The 21,091-nt window shown below is 40.5% G+C and overlaps 1 protein-coding gene across 2 annotated transcripts in view; it reads left to right on the top strand.

The window, feature by feature from the left end:
* LOC139389457 (inositol polyphosphate-5-phosphatase A-like) overlaps positions 1-21,091 on the top strand; it is a 50,816-nt gene that overhangs the window by 12,334 nt on the left and 17,391 nt on the right. For both annotated transcript variants that reach the window (XR_011629410.1, XM_071136227.1), the window contains exons 2-4: positions 12,273-12,314; positions 12,762-12,862; positions 13,191-13,278. Coding sequence is in view for 1 of the 2 variants with exons in the window: in XM_071136227.1 (XP_070992328.1) it covers positions 12,273-12,314; positions 12,762-12,862; positions 13,191-13,278 (231 nt within the window). In the remaining variant the exon portion in view is untranslated. The remainder of the gene's footprint in view (positions 1-12,272; positions 12,315-12,761; positions 12,863-13,190; positions 13,279-21,091) is intronic.

The raw sequence follows: 21,091 nt of genomic DNA, 5'->3' as shown, positions 1-21,091 counted from the left end.
CATGCCTGGTGTTGTTGCCTCTGTCAGCAGACATCCTGTTGGCACAGTACCGGTATACAGTTAAGGTCATAGCAATGGAAATAATATAATTACCCTGGTCAGAAAAACAGTCAATGTTAGATGGACATAGGGTCAGAAACTTTGCGGTAAATTTTCCATGGGAAGTTAAGCCCTAGAATTTGGGGAATATTGCTTAAATTCATAAAATAAGTTAGCTTATAACAGTGAACCTTTTTTTGTGGGATACACATGGCAATTCTAGGTCTTGTGGCATATTTTGGTTAATCTATCCCCAATTCAATGGAACCCTCTGCATGCCCAGTGCATTCTTCCATCACATGTACAGTTGATTCTCAAGATCTTGCACACTAATGAGATGCTATTGAGGCCACTACTACACTGTCTGAGCCAAGGACTACATGCTTTCTGGTAAGTTTTGATTACAATAATGGGTGGGGTGAATATACACTGCTCAAAAAAATAAAGGGAACACTTAAACAACACAATGTAACTCCAAGTCAATCACACTTCTGTGAAATCAAACTGTCCACTTAGGAAGCAACACTGATTGACAAATTTCACATGCTGTTGTGCAAATGGAATAGACAACAGGTGGAAATTATAGGCAATTAGCAAGACACCCCCAATAAAGGAGTGGTTCTGCAGGTGGTGACCACAGACCACTTCTCAGTTCCTATGCTTCCTGGCTGATGTTTTGGTCACTTTTGAATGCTGGTGGTGCTTTCACTCTAGTGGTAGCATGAGACGGAGTCTACAACCCACACAGGTGGCTCAGGTAGTGCAGCTCATCCAGGATGGCACATCAATGCGAGTTGTGGCAAGAAGATTTGCTGTGTCTGTCAGCGTAGTGTCCAGAGCATGGAGGCGCTACCAGGAGACAGGCCAGTACATCAGGAGATGTGGAGGAGGCCGTAGGAGGGCAACAACCCAGCAGCAGGACCGCTACCTCCGCCTTTGTGCAAGGAGGAGCAGGAGGAGCACTGCCAGAGCCCTGCAAAATGACCTCCAGCAGGCCACAAATGTGCATGTGTCTGCTCAAACGGTCAGAAACAGACTCCATGAGGGTGGTATGAGGGCCCGACGTCCACAGGTGAGGGTTGTGCTTACAGCCCAACACCGTGCAGGACATTTGGCATTTGCCAGAGAACACCAAGATTGGCAAATTTGCCACTGGCGCCCTGTGCACTTCACAGATGAAAGCAGGTTCACACTGAGCACATGTGACAGTCTGGAGACGCCGTGGAGAACATTCTGCTGCCTGCAACATCCTCCAGCATGACCGGTTTGGTGTGGGGTGGCATTTCTTTGGGGGGCCGCACAGCCCTCCATGTGCTAGACCTCGTGGCTGGAGTGTGTCAGCAGTTCCTGCAAGAGGAAGGCATTGATGCTATGGATTGGCCCGCCCGTTCCCCAGACCTGAATCCAATTGAGCACATCTGGGACATCATGTCTCTCTCCATCCACCAACAGACTCCACCACAGACTGTCCAGGAGTTGGCGGATGCTTTAGTCCAGGTCTGGGAGGAGATCCCTCAGGAGACCATCCGCCACCTCATCAGGAGCATGCCCAGGCGTTGTAGGGAGGTCATACATGAACGTGGAGGCCACACACACTACTGAGCCTCATGTTTACTTGTTTTAAGGACATTACATCAAAGTTGAATCAGCCTGTAGTGTGGTTTTCCACTTTAATTTTGAGTGTGACTCCAAATCCAGACCTCCATGGGTTGATAAATTTGATTTCCATTGATAATTTTTGTGTGATTTTGTTGTCAGCACATTCAACTATGTAAATAAAAAAGTATTTAATAAGAATATTTCATTCATTCAGATCTAGGATGTGTTATTTTAGTGTTCCCTTTATTTTTTTGAGCAGTGTATTTTATGACATACATGATTTTTTGTTAACCAGTAAATAGTAACCTACAGAAAAGTGTGTTTAAATCATTTCTAACTTGTTAACCATTTCTGATGGTCAGTTTTTGCTACCATGTGGGTTTTAGCTTGCTTGAGCCTGCTAACTGAGGAGTGTTAATTCACCTGTTTCCATTCATGTTTCATTTTTATCTTACAAAGGAGTTGTTTAATTTAACCATTTATCTGTACATGGAATTGTATCTGGGGTTTTTTTACACTTTTTTTCTAATCTTTACAGGAATATGCCACAGGCACTTTGATGTTGGGAGACGTTTCACCGCAGCTAATGTTGAAGGAAAAGCTGTATACATTTGCAAATACTGTGCCAAATCATATAATATGTGAAGAATGCAACAAAGATGCAGAATCATCTGGCCCAGTGCATAAAGTTCACTCCGCACTCACAACAAGCAACCTCTGACAAAATTCCCTCTACTTCTATTTGAGGTTAAAAAAAATTATGAATCGGACACCTTATCAATAGCACTTTGACTCAATGGAGGAACGTAGTCAGAGAAATGCTGATGAATGTCTTGCTCGAGCTGTGTATGCAACTGGTTCACCGCTGATGCTCACAGGCAATGTGTATTTCTGAATGTCCGTCACCCAGCATACACCCCTCCAACCAGACATGCTTAATATACTAATTTGCTGGATGCAGAGTTCAACAGAGTTCAAGTGAAGGTCAAGCAAATCATAGAGAAAGCAGACTGTATTGCAATCCTCTCTGATGGGTGGTCGAATGTTTGTGGGCAAGGAATAATTAACTACATCTCCACCGCTCAACCAGTATTCTACAAGAGCACAGACACAAGGGACAACAGACACACTGGTCTCTACATTGCAGATGAGCTGACGGCAGTTATCAATAACCTTGGACCACAGAAGGTATTTCCACTGGTGACAGACAATGCTGCGAACATGAAGGCTGCTTGGTCTAAAGTGGAGGAGTCCTACCCTCACATCACACCCATTGAATATGCTCCCCGAGGACATCATGGCACTGAAAATAATGGATACACTCTACAAGAGAGCCAAGGAAATGGTTAGGTATGTGAAGGGTCATCAAGTTATAGCAGCAATGTACCTCACCAAGCAAAGTGAGAAGAATAAGAGCGCCACATTGAAGCTGCCCAGCAATGGGTGGTGTTGTCATCATGTTTGACATTCTCCTGTAGGGGAAGGAGTCTCTCCAAGAGATGGCCATATCACAGTCTGCTGATATGGACAGCCCCATCAAGAGGATCCTCCTGGATGATGTATTTTGGGAGAGAGTGGTAAGCAGCCTGAAACTCCTGAAACCTATAGCAGTAGCCATTGCATGGATTGAGGGAGACAATTCCATCCTGTCTGATATTCAGACTCTGCTTGCAGATGTAAGAGAAGAAATCTGTACTGCCCTGCCCACTTCATTGTTGCTCCAACCTGAGAAAACTGCAGTTCTGAAAAACATCAAAAAGTATGAAGACTTCTGCCTGAAGCCCATACACACCACAGCGTACATGTTGGACCTCAAGTGTGCTGGCAAGAGCATCCTGTCTTGTGCAGAGATCAACTAGGTCTATGGTGCCATCACTACCATGTCTCACCACCTTGGCCTGGATGAGGGCAAGGTTCTTGGCAGTCTGGCGAGGTACACTTCCAAGCAAGGGCTTTGGGATGGAGATACAATATGGCAGTCGTGCCAACATACAGTGCATTGCGAAAGTATTCGGCCCCCTTGAACTTTGCGACCTTTTGCCACATTTCAGGCTTCAAACATAAAGGTATAAAACTGTATTTTTTTTGTGAAGAATCAACAACAAGTGGGACACAATCATGAAGTGGAACGACATTTATTGGATATTTCAAACTTTTTTAACAAATCAAAAACGGAAAAATTGGGCGTGCAAAATTATTCAGCCCCCTTAAGTTAATACTTTGTAGCGCCACCTTTTGCTGCGATTACAGCTGTAAGTCGCTTGGGGTATGTCTCTATCAGTTTTGCACATCGAGAGACTGAATTTTTTTCCCATTCCTCCTTGCAAAACAGCTCGAGCTCAGTGAGGTTGGATGGAGAGCATTTGTGAACAGCAGTTTTCAGTTCTTTCCACAGATTCTCGATTGGATTCAGGTCTGGACTTTGACTTGGCCATTTTAACACCTGGATATGTTTATTTTTGAACCATTCCATTGTAGATTTTGCTTTGTTTTGGATCATTGTCTTGTTGGAAGACAAATCTCCGTCCCAGTCTCAGGTCTTTTGCAGACTCCATCAGGTTTTCTTCCAGAATGGTCCTGTATTTGGCTCCATCCATCTTCCCATCAATTTTAACCATCTTCCCTGTCCCTGCTGAAGAAAAGCAGGCCCAAACCATAATGCTGCCACCACCATGTTTGACAGTGGGGATGGTGTGTTCAGGGTGATGTGCTGTGTTGCTTTTACGCCAAACATAACGTTTTGCATTGTTGCCAAAAAGTTCAATTTTGGTTTCATCTGACCAGAGCACCTTCTTCCACATGTTTGGTGTGTCTCCCAGGTGGCTTGTGGCAAACTTTAAACAACACTTTTTATGGATATCTTTAAGAAATGTCTTTCTTCTTGCCACTCTTCCATAAAGGCCAGATTTGTGCAATATACGACTGATTGTTGTCCTATGGACAGAGTCTCCCACCTCAGCTGTAGATCTCTGCAGTTCATCCAGAGTGATCATGGGCCTCTTGGCTGCATCTCTGATCAGTCTTCTCCTTGTATGAGCTGAAAGTTTAGAGGGACAGCCAGGTCTTGGTAGATTTGCAGTGGTCTGATACTCCTTCCATTTCAATATTATCGCTTGCACAGTGCTCCTTGGGATGTTTAAAGCTTGGGAAATCTTTTTGTATCCAAATCCGGCTTTAAACTTCTTCACAACAGTATCTCGGACCTGCCTGGTGTGTTCCTTGTTCTTCATGATGCTCTCTGCGCTTTTAACGGACCTCTGAGACTATCACAGTGCAGGTGCATTTATACGGAGACTTGATTACACACAGGTGGATTGTATTTATCATCATTAGTCATTTAGGTCAACATTGGATCATTCAGAGATCCTCACTGAACTTCTGGAGAGAGTTTGCTGCACTGAAAGTAAAGGGGCTGAATAATTTTGCATGCCCAATTTTTCAGTTTTTGATTTGTTAAAAAAGTTTTAAATATCCAATAAATGTTGTTCCACTTCATGATTGTGTCCCACTTGTTGTTGATTCTTCACAAAAAAATACAGTTTTATATCTTTATGTTTGAAGCCTGAAATGTGGCAAAAAGTCACAAAGTTCAAGGGGGCCGAATACTTTTGCAATGCACTGTATCTCATCAGCCACCTGGTGGAAGGGACTTTGTGGATTTGAGGCTCTTTCCCCTGTTGCCTTCATCATCCTCCAAATCCCACCAACATCAGCCACCTCAGAGCGTAACTGGTCCTTGTTTGGGAACACACACCAAAGCACGCAAAAGGCTGACCAATACAAGGGTTGAAAAATTGGTGGCCATCTGGGCAAATTTTAGTTTTTTTGAGTCTTACAACAAGCCATCCTCAACAAGGTTGGAAAGTGACAGTGAAGATGAGGCCTCAGAGTCTGATGTTCAAGAAGTGGACATTGAGGAGGTCCAGGGAGAAGACATGGAAGCCTGAGAGGAAGGAAACCAAACTTTAGTTTCTAGACTATTATTTTACAGTATGTTGAAAACGTTTTTGGGAGATGCGATGAATGAGTCAACTCATTTAATTAAAGTTCAATTCGTAACTAATATTTTACATTTGATTTCTATTGGAAGGGTTTCATTATTTGCAATTATGTCTACTTATGATAAACATTTTACCTTATGTTTCTGTCTCCCTATGATATGGTAACTATATCCAATGCAAAAAACATCTACATTTGAAATGGTATTAATACTAATTCCCATATATTCCCGTTAATTCCCACAGAAAGTTTCCACCTAAATATTCCCCGAGATGTGCAACCCTAGATGGACATACATTTATCTTGGCGTTCTCTACCTTTTAAAGAGCATTGTGTCAATTAATATTGTGTTTGGATCAGAATAGGGAAAGTTTCACTTTCTGTAGCAAACCCTTTCTGTTACTTCGAAAGGACTTCAGATCAAGATCAGAGGGATTTACTAGAGTGCCTTGGATCCTTTTGTTTGTAATTTCATATGATCTTTGGTTGGGTTTTCAGGATTTTGAATTTTTACCTTGTTACATCTTGCTGTGTCTGTATAACATGTTCTACCCTAAGAAACGGAAGAAAATGGAAATACAGCACTGTAATGAAATGTTGGTTCAGACACCAAACCTTCAATAAAATGCTTTACAATTTCAAATTGCAAAGCTTTTTATTGAATCTCAGCATCTGTTAGACCAAACCATTATGTTTTTATGGATGAGTTTCACTGGACAAAGATAATACTGTCCCATGAAGCATGAGGACACATGCAGTTGGGCTTCTTCAGTCAGACACCTGTATTATGGATGAGCACCCCTCCTGTCAGGTCTCATAGCCTGGGTACGGTGGGCAGCAGCAGTCATTCAGCCATGCAAATGCCCTATGCAAAGCCAGTGTGGTGCTGCTGCTACTCTGGCAGGTTGGCCTGGATCAGGCTGGCCCTGGAAAAGACAACACCATCTGTATTCTGGTCTGGCATTGCGGGGAAACACCAAAACACCCCCAGTACTCTGGATACTCAGTTGCTCACAGGGTTTCCCTGGAAATGTTTCATTGAATAACAGTCATTAACCTCTTGGATGCAATTGCGAAATGTTGATTTCCGCCTAAATAGACACCCCAAAATAACTGCTGTTTGACACTTCGTATATTTGGAAAGATGAGATCTGGGTGATTGAGGAAATGATAAGAATATAGGAGTTACATAGTTCAGAATACACAAGACCAAGCACACACAAAATATTTTAAAAGTAATCTAAGTGCTATAAGTGAATTATTGATGCCCAGAGCTGGAAACACATCAGATGGCTTCCACAACATGTGAACAATATCAGAAGAAAAATGGGATTGATAGACCTAACAACTAGAAATGGGCAGATGTTCTAGAAAGTGGGAAATGTCTAAACTAGATAATTACAGTGCTATTACATATTCGCAATCCCTAAATGCTATTTGTTCAGTATAAAAACACCATATCAACCTCACTCATACATTGTGGTGGTGTTATGGTGTATGCAGGATACATTCAAGTGTCCTTTCAACTGCTTCAAAGTGTCTGAATGTGGTAATTGCACTGTTTTTGCACTCTGGGTGTGCCTAAAAGTTAAAAACAAAATTCTACAACATCACCCTCTCTCAAATATTGTGGTGGTGTTGGGGGACATACCAATAGTTTTTTTTTTCAACCTCTCCAAAGTGCCTGAATGTTTAGCCTAGGCATATCCAATGTATTGGTCCCACATACAAATGAACTGTTAACAAAAACAATATAAAAGTAACAGAGACATAAAAAATATATATAAGCATGTTTTATCAAACACAAACTTGGTTACACACGTGTCCTTCACTAAAAAAGGTGCAAATATAGAAATAAGTTGAACTATTTACAAATGGCATTCGTGTTCGTTTTACATTCCAGGTGTAGACAATTATATTTAACTTTCAACTTAGCTTGTGCATGTCGTGATAGTCTTTGAAGCAGTCCCTCTCTGCCAGGAAACAAAAAGCAAACTGGCATTTCAGACAGAAGATCAGTCATTTCACCCCCCCCATGTGTTTTGTGCAATGCTTTCAGTTCTTCCTTTTCTCTTTTGGCATGTGTGTTGGATACTGGCGCTCACCTTGAGTGGGTGGTATTGTGATGGTTGCTTTGGTCCCCCAATTCAGCCATTTCCAATACCAGCTGCTCTTGGAAGGCCAACTGGGAGAGAGGGTTTTGACCTTTTGCTTTGGCCATCCTAAACTTTATCTGTACAGTGAGTGATGATGGTGCCGGAGGAGATGGTTGCCGTTTTATGGGCTCCTCACCAATTGTGCTATTGTGTGTGTTTTTTCGCATTATTTGTAACTTATTTTGTACATAATGTTTCTGCCACTGTCTCTTATGACAGAAAAGAGCTTCTGGATATCAGGACAGCGATTACTCACCTCATACTGGACGAAGATTTTTTCTTTAACGAGTCAGACGTGGAGGATTTACTTCAGACACCCGACAAGGCCCAAATCCCCGTCATTCGCATGAAGAAGAGACAGAGATATCGGGACGTAGGTCGGGGTGCCTTGTAAGGATCTGACGGCGAGTGAGTAATCCCCCTCTACTATCAGTCCTATTAGCCAAAGTGCAGTCATTGGATAACAAAATGGATGAGCTCCGATCAAGACTATCCTACCAACGGGACATTAAAAACTGTAATACCGAACGATGACATAGATAACATACAGCTGGCTGGATTTTCGGTCCATTTGGCAAATCTGACCATAACTATCCTCCTGATTCCTGCTTACAAGTAAAAACAAAAGCAGGAAGTACCAATGACTCACTCAATAAGGAAGTGGTCAGATGACGCAGGTGTTAAGCTACAGGACTGTTTTTCTAGCACAGACTAGAATGTGTTCCGATATTCTTCCGATGGCATTGAGTACACCACATCAGTCACTGACTTCATCAATAAGTGCATCGATGAGGTCGTCCCCACAGTGACTGTATGTACATACCCCAACCAAAAGCCATGGATTACAGGCAACATCCGCACTGAGCTAAAGGGAGCGGGACGCTTATAAGAAATCCCGCTATGCCCTCCGACGAACCATCAAACAGGCAAAGCATCAATACAGGACTAAGATTGAATCGTACTAAACCGGATCCGATGCTTGTCGGAAAAGCTGCCCAGTGACATGAGCCTACCAGACAAGCTAAATGCCTTCTATGCTTGCTTCGAGGCTAACAACACTGAAGCATGAGAGCATCAGCTGCTCCGGACAACTGTGTGATCACGCTCTCCGTAGCCGATGTGAGTAAGACCTTTAAACAAGTCAACATTCACAAGGCCGCAGGGCCAGACGGATTACCAGGACTCAAAGCTCATCACTAAATGAAGGACCCTGGGACTAAACACTTCCCTCTGTAACTGGATCCTGGACTTCCTGACGGGTTGCCCCCAGGTGCTAAGGTTAGGTAACGACATCTGCCACGCTGATCCTCAACACAGAGGCCCCTCAAGGATGCGTGTTCAGTCCCCTCCTGTACTTCCTGTTCACCCATGACTCCAACACCATCATTTAAGTTTGCTGACGACACAACCTGATCACAGACAACGATGAGACAGCCTATAGGGGAGGTCAGAGACCTGGCAGTGTGGTGCCAGGATATCAACCTCTCCCTCAATGTGCTCAAGACAAGGAGATGATGTCGACCACAGGAAAAGGAGGACCGAGCACGCCCCCATTCTCATCAACGGGGCTTTAGTGGAGCAGGATGAGAGCTTCAAGTTCCTTGGTGTCCACATCACCAACAAACTATCATGGTCCAAATACACCAAGACAGTCGTGAAGAGGTCATGACAATGCTTATTCCCCCTCAGGAGATTTGGCATAGGTCCTCAGATCCTCAAAAAGTTATACAGCTGCACCATGCGTCACCACCTGGTATGGCAACTGCTCGGCCTCCGACCGCAAGACACTACAGAGGGTAGTGCGTACGGCCCAGTACATCACGGGGGCCAAGCTTCCTGCCATCCAGGACCTCTATACCAGGCAGTGTCAGAGGTTAGCCCAAAAAATAGCCTAACGACTCCAGCCACCCTAGTCATAGACTGTTCTCCCTGCTATTTCATGGCAAGTGGTACCGGAGAAGGTCCAAAAGGCTTCTTAACAGCTTCTACCCCCAAGCCTTAGGACTCCTGAACAACTAATCAAATGGCTACCCGGACTATTTGCATTGTCCCCCCATCCCCATTTTTACGCTGCTGCTACAGTCTGTTTATTATCCATGCATAGTCACTTTACCTCTACCTATCAGTACACATTAGCTCAATTACCTCACCTAACCGGTGCCCCAACACATTGACTCTGTACTGGTACCCCCTGTATATAGCCTCGCTACTGTTAGTTTATAGTTGCCCCTTAATTGTTATTTTTCTATTTTTCTTATAATTTTTTTAACTTCAGTTTATTTTAGTAAATCATTTCTTAACATGTTTTTCTTATCTGTATTGTTGGTTAAGGGCTTGTAAGCATTTAAAAGGTACCTTTTGTATTCAGCGCATGTAACATATACAATTTGATCTGATTTGACTCGTATAGAAGGTGTGAAGCACACACACACACACACACACACACACACACACACACACACACACACACACATTGCAAACACTTTGGAGACAAAGGCAGAGGTGAGAACCACAAATAAACAATGGCCATGAGAGTGTAATGGTCTCTCCAAAGATAAAATAATTTAACTAAGAACAGTGAACTAAAATGAAACATGGACAGTAACTACTTTGGAATTATATAACATTGAAATTACTTATTACATAGGCCTATAAACTAAATCTAAAGCACAAAAATCAGACAACATATAAAAAAAAATGAAATAACTTTAAATAGCAAATGTATTATATTTATGAAAATAATCGACTTACAGATCAAAAATTTTATCCAATCCTTCTAGAAAACAATCTTTGTCGGCCGAGTCGAAATCCTCGTCCAAATCATTCCCCTGATCCGAGTCCAACTCCAGTATACATTTTCAGAACTGCCTCTTTTTAGCTTCCTGTTCGATATTCTTAGTTTTGACCTTTTTTTCCCCCCTTGAGAAACCATTTTTTTATGCTAAAATTATGAAATTAAAGCTATGAAATCTGTTTACAATGTAATGTAGCGTGCCCGATGCGTCTCGTCTCTGAGTCAGGTAGCAATGGTTCGCATTACACTTCGATCACACCGACAGCATCATTGCATTTTGGTACATCAGAATTACATTAATTTCCAATGAAATGCTGCGTTTGCCTTGCAGCATTGCGTTGCAGTTGTAGAGTGGTGCATACTTTAGATTTATAGAACATATGTGTCAAACTGTATGTGTGACGGCTTGACAGGAATGATAGCAGAAGGTGAATGTTTTACTTTTGTTGCATTCATATCCAGATGATGCTGCGTGCTATTTTGCGCAAGGATGCTGTCGGTGTAATCGAAACGTTACACATATGGTTCTAGGCCTTGCTTTGTCCCACCCAGGTCAACTGCATATCCCTGGAAAGCTTATCTCATTGGCTACAAGACTGTCAATGTGCCATAGTAGCCAATCCCCTGCGTAATGGATGGCTACGCCACATAAGCAGCACACATCATATTTTTCATGCGCTAAGATAATCACTCTGTGGACATTCGATGTTGCCATTAAGTCATACATCATCAGATAATATTGGAAATATGTTAGATTTGTTCCTACCAACCTAAGGATTAATTTCATAACCCCATGTAGTTATAGCTCAAACACAGACCAAATCGAAGCTTACCTTGTAAGATGTTTGATATAAACGTTGTATAAAATAAACATTTTGACTCTGTTATTGTGATCAATAACAGTAGGTCACAAGCAGACAAATAAGACATCCTCATGATCTGTGGAGTCCCGGCTTTCGGTGTGAATAAACGTATTTCCTGTTTATTTCGTTCATGCTTCACAACACAAACCGGAATGTAGGTAGCAGCCATCTTGAAATGAGGTAATCTGCTCTGCGTGCCCTTATACATTCGTATGCCAATATATGGTAGTAAATCACACCAAAGATTAAGGCACATATCAATAACCAAGACACTCAGCTTTCCGCATACACCCTGCTTTTGCAGATAGGGGCTACTGTTCTCATACCAGACTGAATTTAATTTTTAAAAATCTAATAGGGTCACCAAATATGGGGACTTCACATTTAAGAGGTGAAACAAAATGGAAGGACAAATAGCTAGTTTAATCTCGCATTAACATTGTGTATTGCATTAGTTAAGTGTTCAACATATAATCTTACCTGTTTGGTCAATCATGGTGGGTGTCTGCCTAAACCTTACTGTATTTCCCACCGAAATGTTTGACAAGACTGTGTTGTGTTTATCCACCTATCTGCATGTTTTATATCCTCCACTGTCAAATGCTAATATATTATTAAACATGGTCAGTGGAGAGGAAAGGTGCCTGGTCAGGTTGATTGGTACACCTGGGTTGACATGATAACTTCCGGGATCTCATTTAAACCATTATGTTTATGCCCTTTGTGTTGTATGTGTCAACTGTTCAGTTATTATATTTGACTGTAGGCTAAGTGGTAGAAACCATGTGTGAATTTAAAATGTTTATGTTTTTAAACCAACAGGTGGGTGAGATTGAGAGTGACTGGATGCGAGAATTCTTTGGGGTGAGTTTGGATCCCTCTCAGGTGTCCACTATAGAATGGATCCTCAAGTAAAACAAATATCTCTGTGACTCTTCCTTACTGTTACTACGAAGGTCAGCTGTTTTACTGTTCAAATGCAAACACCTTAAGTCACTCACTCATTCTGTGACCAAACCATGAGCACTCCTGGATGGTGGACTTTGACCAGATATGGACATTATAAACTGTCCTTGCTACTCAAGCTTTTCTATGTCAGTCATTAGATACTGGCTCCATTCCCAAAGGTGGAAAAGACACTTTCTACTATTTAGCCAACACATTATGCCTCGTAAAAGTCCAAAGTTGTAAAAGTAATCTTAAGAAATAATATTTACTTACCAGAATTCAGTAGCTAGCCCCACACTTACCACGATTATGGCACATGATTGTGGTAGATTGACAGCCTGTCTGATTTCTGTTTTTTCACAGACAGTCCAGAGTCACAAACCACGCTTCATCGCCCTGCATTTCCAGGAGGTTGGAGGGAAGGACTACATGGTCAACATGGGCCATGCAGAGAACTTCTTTTGGTAAGATATCACTCACATCACTGTGCCAAACTCCATGGTTCATGAGCCAAAGTATTCATAAATGCTGCCTAGACTCATTATAGTTTTCTGACTATTTTATCTGATCAGCAGTATAACTCTCATAATTTATCTGGCAGGTGATGTGCCAGAAGGGATTTTAACTGTGAAATTCTTTATAAAATCTGTGTGAAAGACTATATGATGTTATAACCTCAGACATCTACTGTCCACACCTCCCACCAGACAACCAAGTCCCTAAAAAGTGATGATACTGTGATATTGTATGCAGAAATATGTTCAGCCTATTCTTCTCTCCTCTGGTCTTCAGTAACATTGAGTCCAATGAGGAGATGAGGGACTTTGACAGGGTCTGCACCTATGTGGACAACCACTTCAAGAACGTGGACAGCTTCACTGTAAGTTCTACAGTGATCAACTGACTGAAGTTGAATTGAGAGACTCTCTGTAACCACCATGCTTGGTCTAGGGTTACACCAATTTCAGTTGTTTGACATGAACATCGATATAGTAATGCAGTGGAGCTTGATGGACATGACGCCTAGGTAAAGCAATGACATGTTGTGTAAATACTTACACAACATGTCTTTGTCTTTCGGGCTCAGACACACTAATAGAATTTGCTGGCCGAGATTACTTAGCACCTCTGAACATAATTTGTGATCTGAGTTTTACATGTAGAATCGTGTGAAATTTAGGCTGTCAGACATCTACAGCGGGTGATCCCTAAAACACAGTGCGGTGAACGATCAGTAGATAAATGCTAGATCCATATTCGGTGGAATGTGTGCCAACCTTTAGAAGAGCTTGTATCTCCTACGACAGTCAAATTATTGTTCAGACCGCAGTGTACCTCTGTGACCACAAGGTGGGGCCCTGCTCCATACTACTGCTCTACTGAGGGCCAGAGGCCCTTTATAAATGCCCTGTTGTTAATTTTTAGACTGAGAAACAGAGGGAATATTGCATATTAGAATATCAATATACATTTTATGCTTGCCAAAGCAAAATGCTATCTTCAGGACATCCGTTCTGTAAAGGTCTTACTTAAATAATTTGACATTTCTTTTCAAGCATGCCTGATACACTCACCTTGTTGAACATGATATGAGTATTTTAAACATGATCATAGGGTGAGGCTTTACATAATTGTTTCATTACATAGACAGGGTAGCCATATTTATTTGACAAAAAGCTTGTCATTAAATATATAAGTATCTGCTTTTCTCAATAGTATAATCTGAGGACCAAGCTTCAACAAATTTGACCATTGAAACTAGGGTGACTGAACAAAAATGTAAATGCAACATGTAGTGTTGGTCCCATGTTTCATGAGCAAAAATAAAAGATCCCGGGAAATTTTCCATACACACAAAAAGTTTAACTTCTCAAATTTTACATTGGATAAATGTAGAGACGCCGAGCTAGAAAATGGTATGTCATACACGGCAGTTGAGGAACAATGGGAAAGTAATTCTGCTTTGAAAGTTGATCAACTTGTAACCTCACTTTTGAGAAAATGTCCCTTGAATGTTTTGGTACACCTACAGGAGAGCTCTTCTTTGTCTACACCCATTCCACATTGTTCACACCCTCTTAAGCCTTAGCCCCACCCATCTCTTTAAGGATTCACATGTGAGGCCATCTGGTAAACACATACTCTGTCAATAAAATGTAAGTTTATTTGTCACATGCACAGGATACAGATGGTGTAAACGGTACACTGAGATGGTTACTTGCATAGTAGCAATATCAAAATAAGAAAGTGTCCAGATCAAAATATTTGATACATATTTTATAATTATTAGATTATTACCCGACACACTTGTCTAATTTGATGGGTCATGTGAAGGAAATGCTATAACCACCCCCCAGCCACATCTAGCTAAGTGGATGGGTCACTATTGTCTAGACATGTATACATGTTCATAAAATACAATAGATGGCCATAATCACCCCTGGCTAATTTGATGGGTAGTGTAATAATCCGGACGAAGTGGAGTATTTTGTTTAGACATGTAGCTAGCTACATAGCTAGCTAGCTAAACAATGAACCGGCACAATCCCAACTCATACTACTACCAATACAAACATTGTCATAGGTGTAGTATGAATCTGCAGGTAGCTAAAGCTAACAAACTAGGTTCAATGTTAGCTAGCTAACATTAGGCTATAACTAGCAATGCAAATAGATTTCTGATTTGAATAATATTACTACACAGATCATACATGTAACGTTAACTCGCGAGCCAGTAAGCTAACATTTGCTAGCTAAATAACAGTACACTTTAACTTGCAATAAAAACGCATTTCTGACAAAATTAGAAACTTTTATATCTGAAAATGTAGCTAGACTCTTACCCATATACATCGATAAACGCTTCACGTCAGACTGGAATCATTTAACTCTGTTTTGTTTGTAGCTACATCTTGTTTGGCCAGCATTGTGTCAAGTCACTCCGATTCACACTGACCGTGACATGTGCAGAAAGCAGAGGTGGGACCAAGTCATTCTTTTACAAGTCACAAGTAAGTCTCAAGTCTTAGCACTCAAGTCTCAAGTCAAGACCGTCAAGTCTCAAGTCTTTAACCTTGAGTTTCAAGTCCTAAACAAGTCATAATGTGCTATTTTTTTCACCTTTATTTAACCAGGTAGGCTAATTGAGAACAAGCTCTCATTTACAACTGCGACCTGGCCAAGATAAAGCAAAGCAGTTCGACACATACAACAACACAGAGTTACACATGGAATAAACAAACAGACAGTCAATAATACAGTAGAATAGGTCATATACATTGTGTGCATAGGCCATGGTGGCGAAGTAATTACAATATACCAATAAAATACTGTAGTCATAGATGTGCAGGTGATGAATGTGCTCTTCACCAAATGTAATACCATTTCATATTTTTAATAAGAGTAATAGTTAGTACAGTTAGTATGTTACATTATTATATATTAAATATATTACATATATCCACATAATTTGCCTTCCTCATAATTTTCCTTCCTTTGTGAAGTGCACCAGTCCCTCCTGCAGCAAAGCACCCCCACAACATGATGCTGCCACCCCGTGCTTCAATGTTGGGATGTTCTTCGGCTTGCAAGCCTCCCCCTTTTTCCTCCAAACATAACGATGGTCATTATGGCCAAACAATTCTATTTTTGTTTCATCAGACCAGAGGACATTTCTCCAAAAAAGTATGCTCTTTGTCCCCATGTGCAGTTGCAAAGCATAGTCTGGCTTTTTTATGGCGGTTTTGGAGCAGTGGCTTCTTTCTTGCTGAGCGGCCTTTCAGGTTTTGTTGATATAGGACTCGTTTACTGTGGATATAGATACTTTTGTACCAGTTTCCTCCAGCATCTTCACAAGGTCCTTTGCTGTTGTTCTGGGATTGATTTGCACTTTTTGCACCAAAGTACGTTCATCTCTAGGAGACAGAACGCATCTCCTTCCTTAGCGGTATGACGGCTGCGTGGTCCCACGGTGTTTATACTTGCGTATTATTGTTTGTACAGATGAACGTGGTACCTTCAGGCGTTTGGTAATTGCTCCCAAGGATGAACCAGACTAGTGGAGGTCTAAAATTGTATTTCTTTTGATTTTCCCATGATGTCAAGCAAAGAGGCACTGAGATTGAAGGTGTGTCAACTTGTGATACAATGAATTATAAGTAAAATAATCTCTGTAAACAATTGTAGGAAAAATGACTTGTGTCATGCACAAAGTAGATGTCCTAACCGACTTGCCAAAACTATAGTTCGTTAACAAGAAATTTGTGGAGTGGTTGAATAACTACACTGTTTGTATTCGGCCATATTCCCGGTCATCTTCCCATGGTTAAATGCGGTTGTTCGCCATCAATCCACAGTTTTTGGATAGGGAATGTTTTATAGTCACAGTGGGAACAACATCTCATATGCACTTCCTTATAAACTCACTCACTGAATCGCCGTATAAATCTATATTATTCTCTGAGGCTACCCGGAACATGTCCCAGTCCGCGTGATCAAAACAATTTTGAAGCGTGGATTCCGATTGGTCAGACCAGTGTTGGATGGTCCTCGTCATGGGTACATCCTGTTTGAGTTTCTGCCTATAGGAGTGGATAAGTAAAATGTAGTCATGGTCGGATTTACCGAACAGAGGGCGAGGGAGGGCCTTGCATGCATCACAGATGTTAGAGTAGCAGTGATCCAGTGTTTTGCCAGCCCGGCTACTACACTCTCGGCTTGAATTTTGACTCCAAGGGAGCTTGACTGAGAAAAGTTTGGTGACCACTGTTCTAGAGTTTTTCCTGTTAACACTGTTAACGTTTCCGCTTACTGTGGCAATTGTGATCGAATCAACTCAATATTAGCCACTTTCAATGCAACATACCAAAACAAAATTAACTATGCAAGAGATTTTGTTGTTGGCAGAACACATCAGAGTAGGATTCTATTGCATTGACACACACTACTCAGCTCATACTGCAGTAGGCCTATATGCAAATAGACCATTGCAAAATATGGATCTGTGCCATTTACTTTGAACTGGACTTTGTTTTCAGCATGAGCGGTCATGAGTAGATGAGCTTGTTTTGAGATTAAAGCGAGAGCTGCATGTAGCCACGTGTGCACATGTTGTTCATATCCTTTGCTAGTGAGTGAGTTATTAGCCCAGTTCTAGATCATTTGTAGTCAGCAATAGGGTAGTGATTGCTTCCTACAAGGGCACAAAACATATACATTTCTATCTTTGAAAAGTCAGGTAAATTGCTTTTTTTTGTCTTAAAGGGGCAGTGTTGTAGCCAATGGGCAGATGGCAGCATAATTTGTCTGATTCTCTGTAGCAATGGTATTTTATTTTGTAAAGTGGTTTCTTGCATCAAACAACACAATAACATTTTCAGTCATCTCCTTGTCTGAAGGACAAGTGGATAAACAGTTTAATATCAAGCCCTGCATGTTTTTTTTAAAGTCTCATGGAATGTAGGCTTACATTAAACACCACAAATTGGATACTACTGAAGGCTGAATGATATAACAGCTATTTCCATGTTAAAATGTTATGGGATGCATTTTCTCCGTTGTTTTTGATGATGGGCCACTCTGGTAGGCCTACATTATGACCAAAAAGTCACAGTAGCCTACTTGGCCACAGTTAAAACTGTAACTTAAAGTGGGTACAGCCTCAGTGTTCACAGTAAACACACACTGGAAGTTGCACAGAATTTTCACAATGTTCAAGTTTGTACTCAGCAGACCAGAAATTTGCTCAGTGCTAAATTTTTTTAGAAGGAACATTGCATTGAGCATGTTTGGGATGCTCTTGATCAATGTGTACTACAGCGTGTTCCAGTTCCCGCCAATATCCAACAACTTTGCACAGCCATTGAAGAGGAGTGGGACAACATTCCACAGGCCACAATCAACAGCCTGATCAACTCTATGCAAAGGATATGTGTCGCGCTGCTGTTGTGGAAATTTCCTCTATTTACCAAATCATGAGCGCAAACCACACACAAGTCAGAGTTAGTTATCAAAGTCCATCTTTAATTATATGAGCTCTATCACAACCCTGTGACTCTCAGATCAATTCAGTGTCTATCAATGAATTCTCTGAGAGACCCCTCTATATTGCAACTGAGATCCTTTAATAGCAAAGAACACACATAGTCAGACAGCATAGACATAATACATCGTTCAGCTTTGTCTCCTTACTCAAACCCAGAACCATAAACCAATCCTCCATATCAACAGGCATATATCAAATTGTCATTTAGATACAACCAATTCTATGTTACCCACCAATTCTGATTATTCCCCAACATTCCCCTCTCAAGGGACTCAGTCCCTTCTGAAGAATCAGAATAGTAACATGGCACCTTACTAACATATAGAATAATACATTTTTTTTAGTAAAAATGAAAATAACAAAACATAAAAATGCTCCCAAAATTACAAGAGAACCCAGTGTCTAAACACAGGCCTCCTCACAACATATAGGACAGACATCCCTCATGCTCAGAAATATAGTCCTCATGCTCAGAAATATACTTAGGAATAGAGAATAGGTCATTGAAATCATTCATATTCCAAATCATAAGCAACAACCCCACAATTTATCAAACCAATATTTAGAATAGCATTCCTCAGTGATTCAAATTTGTCTTATCACTCAAAGTAAAAACCTCAATTTAACACACATCAATATTAGCAGATTTACATACAGTATAATTATCCCATAATTCTACTATTAACTTTTTTAATCATGATTATAATACAGATCAGTATCTCATTGCATTCTTAATCTAAATTACTACAATTTACATGGTGTAGACCTCTTCAATCAACCTGATACCACAAAAGTATAAACAATTTTAATGGCACAGTTGACCAACCCCCCCTTCTCCGGCACTGCGATCTTCTTCTGGCGTCTCTTTCGTTTTTCTTCAGATAGCTTTACAGTTCAAAGTGGACGGCCCATGATAATGTCCCAATTTCAATGTCTCATCTTTACCACTCATGTCTTGTCCATTCGTCAACCAATATAACAGCATCATAAGAAAATGTTAGAACAGATCTTTCTCCATGATCACTCCAAGTGGACTCATCACAGTATGAGAGAACCATGAAAGAAAAGCAGTTGATAGCTTAGATCTGATACTGTACACCAATTTCTGGCTTGGTTCTTTTCTCTCGGTAGAAGTGGTTTGGAAAGCCTCCTTCAACGCCTTTGTCACTCTTCTTCAGCCAGTTAGAGGGGGTTTTGAGGTACACACACCATACGGTCCAATTATCTCTTCCATGCATTAAGATACCGTCTGATGTCACTTTTCATGATAACCTCGAAAGAACAGATCAGAACAACAGTTTAGTTCAGTTCAGTTCATTAAACTACATGATAAATTATTACTTTTACCAATTATTCTTAACACACACCTCAATTTAAACATATTTCACAGAGAATATCAAAACATTCTATTGAAACTCTTCTTTCAAATTGGTTTATACTCCCCATCTCACTGTCAACTCCATCGTAGAGCCAAGGATCAAGAAGTTAGACCTATACCCCTCGGGAATAGAACAAAACAAACACAACAATACAATACACTCCTTCACATATCACTTAAGTTGTATAACTTCATTTCAAACCCTCAAAAAACTGAATCCTCCCCATGTTTTACACACATCTCTCCGTATGAGAGTAATGTAAAACAAAACTGAAAAGAAATGTAAAACAACATTTCAGCTAACCTAATCAAATTAAAATCACTAAACTGAAGAAAAAAAACTCCACAAAGAAAAAATATTTAACCCCTATGGTCATAGGAAAATAGACTTAAAGCAGCATACCCTTAGTTAAAAGCAATGCCCTTCACAGTGGTCCAAATTACAAATATGGCTAAGAAACATATTTACCAATTACACAAATTATTTTGAAAGCAGTATTACAAATGACCATACATTTATTATCCAAATGGCTTTCCAATGCGGGTGATCAAGCCACAACGGAAAGTCATCAGAAGGTCATAGGTCATACAAAACCCTTCAAAGCAGTGTTTTTCACTATTTGAAACAAATTGCAAACAATAATCAACTAGTTCCAAACATTTTTGTATTTCCATGTTCCCAGAACATTCCTTTATCAAAAGAAATTGGGTGTGTAATGAAAAGTCAGAAAATAAAATAAAAGTGCCCCTTTAATACCTTTGCACTACCACAAAAAACTTCCCGGCCCCCTCCAATGTGGTAGTTTATGGCCTCAATTTCACTCACTCTCCCCCAGAGTATAGTCCCTGGAAACATTCCAGAGAGAGACAGTGAAATATCCATTTTCCCGGAGAAAACACAAAAACACTTAGTATTCATTACACTACATCGATTCAGAAACTCAAACGTGAAACTATAAACCAAACCTAATGATAATTCCACTGTATCTCAAATCATTAATCATAAGTTTTAATCAAATCAATGTATATGTATGATACAATGTTTAATTAAGTTAAATCAACTCCTAAAAAAAAACTTTAATCAGCAATCTAATAATTTCAACCTGTTGATATAAATTTAGTAAAAACCAATCCTGATTTTTTTAATGCAAATCTAAAATCTTTCAAAAGTCGGTGCTGTCTCATCATCGTAAAAATAAAAATAAACTTGTTTTTTTCTCCCACTGATATCCACAAAAAAGTCAATACTGTTCAGCACATCCATTAATGATC

The sequence above is a fragment of the Oncorhynchus clarkii genome, chromosome 30 (genome assembly GCF_045791955.1).
Source record: "Oncorhynchus clarkii lewisi isolate Uvic-CL-2024 chromosome 30, UVic_Ocla_1.0, whole genome shotgun sequence".
Taxonomy (NCBI): Eukaryota; Metazoa; Chordata; class Actinopteri; order Salmoniformes; family Salmonidae; genus Oncorhynchus; species Oncorhynchus clarkii.
This window is presented reverse-complemented; position numbering and strand designations above follow the sequence as displayed.